Below are 12077 nucleotides of genomic sequence, written 5' to 3' on the forward strand. Positions count from 1 at the left end.
TTAGTGATTATCCATCATTTACATATAACACCCAGTGCTCATCACAAATGCCCTAATACCCATCCCCCACTTAGCACATCCTCTGCCCACCTCCCCTCTGGCACCCCTCAGATTGTTCTCTATCATTAAGTCTGTTTTACAGTTTGCCTCTCTTTTTCCCCCCTATTACTGTAACTCTTAAAAGCCTTTTTACCACATCTTGAGGGTAATGGTTAATATTGACAACCATTAGAAATTTGTTATAGAAATGGGAGTTTGTTTCCAATTATTTTAGAACAGATGTTTAGGTTCAAAGCTTCTCTTTTCTGATGATATTTTTAGATTCAAAATAGGAAGTAGCAAGGAATTAGACAAGGATTTCCAATCTAAGGAAACAATTCAACTTTAGAGAGCTAAATGTTAAAAATCCAAACTCCAGGTGAAATCATAGAATAAATGTTGTTCATCTTTATAATGATTTTTTAGTTACTACAACATAATGAAATCTCACAATTACTTATTTACTTATGTATTTTTTATTTTTTTTCATTTTACATAATGCCTCTTTAGGGCTAAAATTCAATTTGGCTTTTAGTTATAGCCAACAGAGTAAACCTCGACATCCATTTCATTTTTTATATAATGCTATATTGGACTTTAGCAATAATTTATCTTATTTTTCCTTTTATACCAATGTCTTCTCAATATGGCCATTATTATTTCTGAGTCAGTAGAATAAACCCTCAAATAAGACAACTAAAATTATCAAAATCACTGTGTATTACTCAGAGAAGAAAACTTTTTTATAAATATGGCACATACATTACAAGCATTTTTTTTTTGAGCTGGACACAAGAATGATATTTTATTTATTAACAACAGAAAATATAACTACTGCGTGGCCTGGGAATACACATGAGACTCTGATCAACACGACCCTTCCCTGCAGGCAAATATCTGTGAGAAGTTTCATCACGGTTAGAAACCATGGAAAAAATACAACAGTATCAGGAAAGAAATGTGTATCTTCGGTCTGTTCTTTCCATAGCAAACATTTAAAATCATAGTAGAAAGATGTTTTGGATTGTGTGTTTTCCCCCTACTATAGTTCAAGCACCTGAAAAGGTTTAGTGAAATACTACGTTACTGGTTAATAGCATAAGCAAGTAGGCTTTAAAATGTTAAATAAAGAAAGAGAAATGAATAGAGCAGAACATCCATGTTATAAATGCAAAGAAATGCCACCTTGGAAGTTGCACATTATGCTAAGGGAAGAGCAGTAGTAGGTCCTTTTAAAGACTATCAGCTTTAAATTGGGAGTGGTGGTACTGAGGGAGAAAACGAGAAATAAAAGGAACCAATCAAAAAAAGTGTGGGGAGGCAGTGTGGGGAAATGAGAAAGGGGGGAACAAGACCCACACCGAATCCCCTCCGCCACGAGGACAGAGGAAGCCAGGAGGACAGGCCGGCGTGAGATCATGTAGCCCAGCTCTCCAGCCTGTGCCCGGATTCCAGATGGTGACTCCCTCCTACCTTTTTGGTCAGCAGGGTGAGGGGGCACATGTGGGTACTTGGAGGGCTTCTTGATATGGAAGTTCACGTTGTCCAGCTCCACGTTCAGGCTGATGGAAGCGGCTGAGTCACTGTCCACTGTGGACTGGAAGCTGCTGACTGATGTGCGCTTGCTAGGACTGGCAGAATCTTTTAGTGTCGGGGAGGGGAAAGAAATATAGGGAGAGGAGGGGAGTAAAAATGGGTTTCATCAGGGTATTGGAGGAAAGGAGAAAAATGTTCTTTTAATAGACAAGCCCAATGTGCAATACCAAAATGGATACAGTATTTTCATGTACTTCTGTGGAGACTTAATAAAATTGGAACACATTAAATATAAGATGAATTTTTAAGATGGAGAAATATATCGGAGGTTCTGCAGAGAGAAAGTCTGATATCATAGTGAAGAGGTGAGAAAGTTGTCTGCTGCGATATTATTAGCTCAGAGTTATTTTTAAGCTGCTGCAAACTAGAGACTATGGCAAAATCTGAAAACGCCAGTAGCCTAACAAGTTGGTTTCTTAAGAAAATACTGTATCTAGAACAAGGATTGCTATCAGATGTTTAGTTGGTGCCATAAAACTTAAAGTAGGATTGTTTCAACTAAACAAACAAGACACTCATTTTATCATACACACACAGTAATGAGTCATAAAAATTAAAATGTTAGAAAGTTTAAACTCACTAGTCAAATTATCGTCACCTTCTTCAGCTATCTGTTCTGTGTCACTGTCATCGAACTTTATGTCTTTAAACCAGGACGGCTCAGAGTGTCCTTCCACAGAGTTCACTGAGTCACTGTCTGGAGAAGGGGTCTCGGAAAATTCTGTACTCTGGAAAGATCAAGACAAGATCCAAGTAATTCACTTTCAGTGGCAATGTTCAATGGCAACACTACAAATAAACTCTAGCCCAATACTTCTACAAAGCTAACACTGAATAAATTTACATAAAAATAAACAAATTAATAGACACTAAGTTGTAAACCAGCATTAATGCTGATAATTCCACTCTGATAATTCTAATTGTCATTAATCAGTAGGTTCAGACAACTTAATATGAGAAAACATAATATACATATTTTACAGTGTTTCATTTCATCCCTTTTAGTCCTGAGAGTAAACCTGGCTTAGAATTTATTCTAACCCTGTGCCAACGCTAGGACACATTCTGGAAAACAACTGTTAAATTTTAACAAATAACACCACACCAGTCTTTTTGGTCATTTGTCTTTTCTAACCTTTGAGTTTCCAATTTTAGTTCACAAAGGTATTCCTAATTATATATATATATATATATATATATATATATATGTATATATAAAATTAACATAGACCAAAAGTGAAAGCTTATCTTTTTAAAAAGTTCTATCTTAGGGGCGCCTGGGTGGCTCAGTCGTTAAGCGTCTGCCTTCAGTTCAGGTCATGGTCCCAGGGTCCTGGGATCGAGCCCCACATTGGGCTCCCTGCTCAGCACGAAGTCTGCTTCTCCCTCTCCCACTCCCCCTGCTTGTGTTCCCTCTCTCGCTGTGTCTCTGTCAAATAAATAATCAAAATCTTTAAAAAAAAAAAAAAGTTCTATTTTAAATAATTTCTATTCCCTAATTAAAATAAAGATATATATAAATAATCGTTTTACCACTGCTATACAATTTAATACTGCTAATGTATCAAAATCTACTGCATTGGGGATACTACATTTTTTCAATTTTTATTATATATTTATATACTCTCTTAGTCCTGAAAACACAGACATAGTGAAACTGAAAACCATTAAAAGTAAATGACAAGCAACTATATATAATACCATGAGGCCCAGCTCAAGAAAAGCCAAACCATGGGGCACCTGGGTGGCTCAGTCGTTAAACGTCTGCCTTCGGCTCAGGTCATGGTCCCAGGGTCCTGGGATCGAGCCCCACATCGGGCTCCCCGCTCTGCAGAAACCCTGCTTCTCCCTCTCCCACTCCCCCTGCCTGCGTTCCCTCTCTCACTGTGCCTCTCTCTGTCAAATAAATAAATGAAATCTTAAAAAAAAGAAAGAAAGAAAGAAAAAAAAGCCAAGCCAACTGGAAAGTGTCCAATTCCAATAGGTTTTTCATCACCCCTCCCTACCAAGTAAAAATATTTTTAACTTTCAGACAACAGGGAAAACATGTCAGGAAAAGGTATCTCTGGCTAATTCAACAACTTTTTATTCCCACTGATGAAGAAAGACTTCACAACATGCCAGCCATACTCTCGTCAGCGGTGACATGCAAAACTACCTGCAGTGGTCTGTACAGTGCATATTCGTCCCTGAAAAGCTGGTCGTGATGACTGACACAATCCAGCCAACGTCCATCGACCATTGCTTGTCCGATGGCTATAGCTTGTGCCCTGAATTAAGACCAAGAAAAATAAAAACTTTTAAAAGTCAGAGTAATTTCACAGGTACAAGATGAAATGCAAACTGAATTTTCTTCTGTTCTAATCAGCTGGAATTACAAATGGTCCGGCGATAGGTGGGGGGTAAAACAAGCGAGACTTGAAGCTAAATTAAAAGATTTTCCCAAATACCAGAGTAAAGGAGAACCTGCGGGTAAGGCAGTCCTACTAAAACCTAATTTTACTTACAACAAACATGTATCAAGTGCTCAGTGCATGCATACCCCTGTCCTCATTAGAGTAAAACAAAATGGTGAGACTAACATGGTTCCTGCCCTCAAGGAGCTTACAGTCTTGATAAAAAGACAATATCAAATATTACAGATATATATACATGTACATATGAAATAGATACTTAATATACATACAATAATATATAGACAATTAAGGTGTGCCCTGGTGGCTCAATTGGTTAAGCGTCTGCCTTCAGCTCAGGTCATGATCCCAGGGTCCTGGGATCAAGCCCCTCATTGGGCTCCCTGCTCAGCAGAGAGTCTACCTCTCCCTTTCTCTCTCCCTCTGCCTCTCCCCCTGCTCGTGCTCACGATTTCTCACATAAACAAAACTTTAAAAATAATAATATATGGGGCGCCTGGGTGGCTCGGTTGGTTAAGCGACTGCCTTCGGCTCGGGTCATGATCCTGGAGTCCCAGGATCGAGTCCCACATCAGGCTCCCTGCTCAGCAGGGAGTCTGCTTCTCCCTCCGACCCTCTTCCCTCTCGTGCTGTCTATCTCTCATTCTCTCTCTCACAAATAAATAAATAAAATCTTAAAAAAAAAAATAAAATAAAATAAAAATAATAATATATGTACACTTTATATATATATACACATATACACATGAAATAGATACTTAACACACTGCACTTATATGGTATTTCACAATTTATAAAGCACTTTAGCCCATATTATTTCATTTCATTGTTACGGCTTCTTCACAGCACCATATATTCTCCTCACATTGGAACTGAGAGGTCCAAGGTGCAAGGAGATTAAGTAACTTGAGTGAAAGCACAAAACTAAAAAGAAATATAGCCAAACCTGGACCCCAGGGTTTCACTGCTAAAACTTTTACTCTCTTGCTACATGTTTCTTCCTAGGAAAGGAGTAGCTAATCTAATCAACTAAAATAGCTTAGAGACATGCTGCCTTGAAAGGCAATAGGACCTGTCTGTCTGTTTCTCACAAATGATTTCTGAGGCGAGCAAGACACTTCAGGTGTGACTTATGAACTCAATTCCATAGGACAGGTTGCAATGTCCAGATTAGGGAACAGTAGCAGGAGAATCCACTGTGATCTTAATACCTAGCAACAATCCCAAATCCTGCTTAATCAGAGAGCTTTGTGTTGGGAAATTACTGCACACTCCTGCTTTTAATAAATAAGGTAAACTGTGACCCCATTTGCTCCTTGCATCTATTCATTACTGGTTAAAACACAGAAGGGAGGGGCGCCTGGGTGGCTTAGTCGTTAAGCGTCTGTCTTCGGCTCAGGTCATGATCCCAGGGTCCTGGGATCGAGCCCCGCATCAGGCTCCCTGCTCCGCGGGAAGCCTGCTTCTCCCTCTCTCACTCCCCCCGCTTGTGTTCCCTCTCTCGCTGTGTCTCTGTCAAATAAATAAGTAAAATCTTTAAAAAAAAAAAAAAAAAAAAACACAGAAGGGAGGAGGGGTGAGTCATTAGCACCCTAAGCACCAAATGCAGGAACCAAACAGCACCCTATTCACAAAATTTGCTGCCCTTATATCTACAATGTTATGGCCTTATTAAAAATAAAGTAATAAATAATATCAAAAAGTCTTTCTTAAGATCACATTACCTTGTAGCAATGTGTCCATTTCGGATTAACCAGTTGACTAATTCTTTTCCCACAATGCAGTTAGGATGTGTTCTTAGCCAGTAACGGTGATCCTGAAACTCCATTCCACTACTGTGATGGCAGATTTTCTTCCACAGGTCCTTTAACTGAACACTGTCCTGAAATCACATTATGAGCAAATAATTACTTCTGAGAAGGATACTATTATATACCTTTGCAGATTCTTTCCTGTTGTTTTTTTAGATGCACAAAAGGAAATTCAATTCAGATTTCTTTATCAGCGCCAACTCACATCATTTGACACGTGCATGGGGAGCACTTGAACTCAGCTCATCTAATTGCAAATGTAACTTTTTCTCTTAAAAACCAACTATCCCAGGGTGCCTTGGTGGCTCAGTTGATTATGCAGCTGCTTTCAGCTCAGGTCATGATCTCAGGGTCCCGAGATCAAGCCCCATGTTGGACTCCCTGCTCAGTGGGGAGCCTGCTTCTCCCTCTCCCTCTGCCATTCCTCCGCACCGCCCAGCTTGTGCTCTCTCTCTCCCTAATAAATAAAATCTTTAAGGAAAAAAAAACCCAACTATCCCAAATAATTTTTTTCAGTCAATGGCACACATGATCAGTCTCCTAGTTATCTAAGTACAAAACTGCAAAATCTCCTCTTTGGAGCCAGGGCAAGGGAGAGGGGAGAATAATCACACCAATCTATTTCTCGTAGCCTTCACTTCAGCAGCTTCCCACCACCTTTCTCACCTGTACCCAAATGCCAGGTGAATCTTCCTAAAGGAAGGCCTTCCGTGAATGACTCCCTGCTCAAAAAAACTTCCAACATTGCTCAGCACCTATGGGTTCAAATCTAAACTTGTAGAGGCTGAACTCACCATGTTCCACCAGGTAACCCCAAGTAACTTCCATGTTCATTGCCCACACACTCCAGCTTAATCTCTTTGCGCACAGACTGAGCTTACTCTCCCTCCCAACCTCTCCTAACTAATAAGTCCTACTTTGGTGCATGGAAAATGTCATGTTTATTTTCATCTCTATACCTTGTCACATCTTTAAATAAGATTTGTTTTCCTCAATGCCTACCCAAATCCATTCCGTTCTTCAAGGTCCAGGCCAAGTCTTTCAGTTTAAAGCCCTCACCACTAATGACCTATTTCTTACTCAAAAGTATTACTTTTTTACTATTAAGGACCTGCCCATCAGCCTCATTTCTACCTTTTGAATTTTAAGCTTGAGGATAGAAGCCAATTTCCATTTGAGTCACTCTCAATATAAATAAACACAGTATTTTACACATAGATAAATTCAATAAACAACTGATAAGTATCTCATATAAACATATAGTATAAAGGTATGCAAAGCATTCCATGTGTATGAGAAACATGTTTCAAAGTTTAAAAACAGTCTGGAACCTAACTAAAAGTTCAGCTCTCTTACTATGTAAAGCACCTGAATTCTTATCTTACCAGATGAAAGGGATCAAGAAAATATTAATTCAATATAAGAGCGCCGAATGCTTCACCACTTTCTTAGGTGATCCTAATAAAAACTTAAGCTAATTATCTCCTGTATTAATTTATATGCTAACTGGCTATTTGTAGGTTTCTTAAAAAGAAAAATCAGTGAGATACATAATATTTATGCTCAAAAATAGCAAAGATACTGGACCAGTACCAGAAGAATTTTGCGTTCATCCTCAGCAGTCTCTGCCCTAACATAGGTTCGGTTAGCCTGGGGACTGACAGATGTCTCATATGAAGATACCATGGGAGAACCAGATCGATCCAGTGACAGGTTAGTAATGCTAGCTGATCTGGAAATAAAAACAAAAAGTGAAAACACAGTTGTAAATTCTTCATCAGTAAATAAAATTACAGTGAAAATTCATTTTTAAATAAATGCTTACTGGGGCACCTGGGTGGCTCAGTTGGTTAAGCGACTGCCTTCAGCTCAGGTCATGATCCTGGAGTCCCAGGATTGAGTCCTGCATCAGGCTCCCTGCTCAGCAGGGAGTCTGCTTCTCCCTCTGACCCTCCCCCCCCTCATGCTCTCTCTCTTTTGCTCTCTCTCAGATAAATAAAATCTTTAAAATAAATAAATAAATGCTTACTTGCCAACATTAAGGGTACTTTTAAATGTAGTTATGATGGTTATGTATAATATCATTAGGAGAAGCTGAGAGAAGAGTATCCAGAAATTTTCTATAATAAATTGTCCAACTTCTGTTAGTCTAAAACTATTTCAGAATACGTGTAAAGCGAAGTCACTATGCAAAGATTATAGGAAAGCAATGGTAAATATAGCATATTTACCATTAATATTTCAAAGGAAAAGGATATAAACTCTTATTACAATGCCAAAAACTAATTTTTTTTTATTTTAACTGACAAATATGAAGAATCACAGACTAAATACAGAAATAATCTTGCAGGGGCCCCTGGGTGGCTAAGTTGGTTAAGCCTCTGCCTTCTGCTCAGGTCATGATACCAGGGTCCTGGAATAGAGCCCCGAGTCAGGCTCTCTGCTCAGCAGGGAGCCTGCTTCTTCCTCTCCCTCTGCCACTCCCCCTGCTTGGGAGCTCTCTCTCTCTCAAATAAACAAATAAAATCTTTTAAAAAAAAAGAAAGAAAGAAAGGATCTGGCAGTTCAGGAACAGGAAACGATGGCCCACAGACCAAATGGTTTTTGCATAACCAATGAATTAAGAATGTCTTCAGATGAACATCTGTAATGTTCTGGTAAAAGAAAACATTAACTCTGAATCCCAACTAAGCAAATGTTATTCCCCCAAAATAATTCCTTTCTTCTTATTAGAACTGCATTGCTGTCCTCAATTATACTTTGAATTTGATCAATAGAAAAATGAGTGAAAATTAGTTTCCTCTCTTGTTATATTATTACTTATATAATATCCTTAATTTTGCCTCTTGGCAAAGTTACTAGATAAATGACTTGTAAGTGGAATGTCAATAGCATCAAGCAAGCTTTTATTTATTAAAAAACTGTAGCTAGAAATTTTAGTTAGCTTCTACTTAGAAAAAAATGAAACCAAAATTTAGCTTCTGTATAAAGGATAAAAAAAGGCAGAAGCATCTACAATGAGTTAGACACTAAACCCATTCTCACAGCATACTATGGAGTAATACTACTAAATCCATTCTACAGATACAGAAATCACCAATCAGAGATTAAGTAATTTGTGTAAGGTAACTCAACTAACAACAAGGCTGCCTTTCAAAACCAGCTATCAATTGAAAAACTATGCTCTCTCCAGTATAAAGATAAAGATACTTTTAAAGTAATTTTGGGGCGTCTGGGTGGCTCAGTCAGTTGAGCGTCCAACTCTTGGTTTTGGCTCAGGTCATGATCTCATGGGTCATGAGATCAGGCCTGAGACAGGCTCCACGCTCAGTGGGGAGTCTACCTGAGGATTCTCTCCCTCTGCCCTTTCCCCAACTCATGCATATGCGTGCACATGTGTGCTCTCTCTCCCTCCCCCCCAAAAATAAATAATCTTTAAAAAAGTAATTTAAGAAATTATTCACAGGTTTGTAACAGGTTTAGCAAAAAGTCATTCTTAATAGCTTATGAGAAACCACTGGTATCAAATAAATAAGATTTTTCAATCATTTATTTCTTGGCATAGTCTTTTAGTGAAAAGTCACCACTATATGTCTTATTCCACTAATTAAAATCTCTTTCCAACGAATGTATTTTTATCCCTGTGTTTTGCTTCTCTAACATTCTAACTATCCCTGCACTGCACATATCGATATGGCCGTAACAAGAACAAAAGAAAATGAGTCAAATTTGTCGTCAAATACTCTAATAAGTAGCCTAGCATTAAGAATGCTGGTTGAAGTTTTAAATTATACTGACTAAATTATACCTTTCCCAAAGACTTACATCAACAATAGCATTAATTCAAAACACATGGAAGTACAATGTAAATTAGCACAGCTGCTTCTCCATTTGTACACTGCCAAAAGAAATACTGTAATTCATCCCACCTTTTAAAGAACTGTCTTAACTCCACATCCCCTTGCGGCATCCCCCCTTCACTAACACAACTCCCATCTCCAATTCTTCTTCTTCCATTTAGGGAATCCAAAATGGTACAGCCACTTTGGAAGACAGTTTGGCAATTTCTTATGAAACTAATCATATTCTTTACCTACGAACCAACAATCATACTCCTTGGTATTTATCCAAATGAACTGAATATATGACCACATGAAAACCTGCACACAAAGGTCTATAGCAGCCTTATTCGTACCGTCAAAACTTGGAAATAACCAAGATATCCTTCAGTAGGTAAGTTCCAGATAATGGAACATAATTTAATGCTGAAAAGAAATGAGTTATCAAGCCATGAAAAGACATGGAGGAACCTTCAATGAATATTACTAAGTGAAAGAATCTGAAAAGGCTACATTCTGAATGAGTCCAACTATAAGAAAGGGAAAACTATAGAGACAGTAAAAAGATCAATGGTTGCCATGGGTTGGGGGGAGGAAGAAATGAATAAGGAGAGCACAGAGAATTTTCTTTTTAAAGATTTTATTTATTTGAGAGAGAGAGAGAGAGAGCACAAGCAGGGAAAACGGACAGGGAGCGGGGCAAGCTGACTCCACACTGAGCACAGAGACCCCACACCCTGAGATCACAACCTGAGCCAAAATCAAGAGTCAGATGCTTAACCGACTGAGCCAGGCAGGCACCCCAGAGCACAGAGAATTTTTAAGGCAGTGAAACTATAGTATATTGCAACACTGGATATCATATTATACATCTGTCCCAACCACAGAATGTACATCACCAAGAATGAACCCTAATATAAATTATGAACTTTAGGTTAAAATATATCAATGCAGGGTGATAATATATTACTGTTGTTCATCAACTGTAACAAATATACCACTCTGGTGCAGGATACTGACCGTGGGGGAGGTTATGAAGGTAGGGCATAGGAGGTATATAGGAATTTTCTGTACTTTCCACTCAATTTTGCTGTGAGCCTAAAACTGCTCTAAAAATGAAGTTTGCTGGGGCACCTGGGTGGCTCAGTGGTTAAGCAACTGCCTTCGGCTCAGGTCATGATCCTGCAGTCCCAGGATCGAGTCCTGCGTCGGGCTCCCTGCTCGGCGGGGAGTCTGCTTCTCCTTCTAACCCTCTCTCCTCTATGCTCTCTCTCACTCTCTCTCTCTCAAATAAATAAATAAAATCTTTTTTAAAAAATGAAGTTTTTTAATTAAAAAAAAGTAAAAGATCCTGATGTCTGCAACTTATTCTCAAATGATTCAGAAAAAAAATCTATTATATAAATAGTAACAAAACAAATGGGAAAATGTAAATTAGTGAACCTTAATAAAGAATATGTTAAAATTTATTATTCTTGCAACTTTTTGCAAATTTGAAATTTTTTCAAAATTTTAAAAGTTTTTTAAAAACTCGAACTCTCTAGTACCTCCCATTTCACCCAGAATAAATGACAAAGTCCTACAATTAACTGTAAGAACCTTCTACTCCAGGTACAAAGGACCTCTAACAGCTATGTTCCTTCTAGGAATTTGCTATTTCCTGTTTTCTTGGTACACTCTTCTACAAAATGTCCACATGGCTCATTCCCTCACATCCTCAGGTCTTTGCTCAAATGTCACCTTCCCAGTGAGGTCTTTCCTGACTACACTATTTAAAATGCCTATCTCTACCCCTATGTCTTATTGCTTTTTTGTGCATTAAATTTTTGTCTGTTTGGTTCATTGCGGTATTACACATTCCTGGTTTCTAGGTACTTGTAGAAAGAATAAATTGAAAGTATGTTAAACCAAGGTCATTCAGATGTCTAGTTCTTCAGGTTAAGAACTACTTATTCACCACTTAAACTTGTAAAAAGGAAAGCATTTTCAGTGAAGAGGTGTGGACATCAGTAAGATCTAGTAAGCTAAAAAAGGAGGAAGTGTGCAGGTGTAGAATGATTACAGGCAACTATTTCAAGGAATTTGGCTAAGAAGGAAAGAAATAATTGAGAATATAGGTAAAGAGAGATGAACCATAAAGAAAAAATTTTTGTTTGTTTTTAATAGGTTATCCGAGTTTGTTGAAATGCTAATGGTAAGGAGTCAGCAATGAGAGGCAGAAGGTACAAACATCAATAGGATGATTAATAAAAAAATGAGAAGGGATGGGATCCAGAATACAAATGGAGAATTAGCTTGGATAAGAGGTAGAAAAAAAGAAAAAGATGAGCTAAGTGTAAATCAAGTTGGTAAGTGGTGGTAAGAGCTGAAGTGCCTAT

The 12077-nt window shown here is 38.2% G+C and overlaps 1 protein-coding gene across 6 annotated transcripts in view; it reads right to left on the reverse strand.

The window, feature by feature from the left end:
- The window catches only part of PIKFYVE (phosphoinositide kinase, FYVE-type zinc finger containing), a 75321-nt gene that overhangs the window by 45561 nt on the left and 17683 nt on the right, over positions 1-12077 (reverse strand). For 5 of the 6 annotated variants that reach the window (XM_073879316.1, XM_073879312.1, XM_025892436.2 and 2 more), the window contains 5 exons: positions 7454-7592; positions 5774-5931; positions 3794-3905; positions 2216-2363; positions 1513-1680 (listed from right to left, as the gene is read on the reverse strand). In XM_073879316.1, the coding sequence (XP_073735417.1) occupies positions 1513-1680; positions 2216-2363; positions 3794-3905; positions 5774-5931; positions 7454-7592 (725 nt within the window). The remainder of the gene's footprint in view (positions 1-1512; positions 1681-2215; positions 2364-3793; positions 3906-5773; positions 5932-7453; positions 7593-12077) is intronic. The other variant, XM_073879323.1, reaches the window with a different exon arrangement.

Source organism: Callorhinus ursinus, unplaced genomic scaffold (genome assembly GCF_003265705.2).
Source record: "Callorhinus ursinus isolate GAN/ISIS: 27379988/994484 unplaced genomic scaffold, GSC_fseal_2.0 scaffold2, whole genome shotgun sequence".
NCBI classification, from domain to species: Eukaryota; Metazoa; Chordata; class Mammalia; order Carnivora; family Otariidae; genus Callorhinus; species Callorhinus ursinus.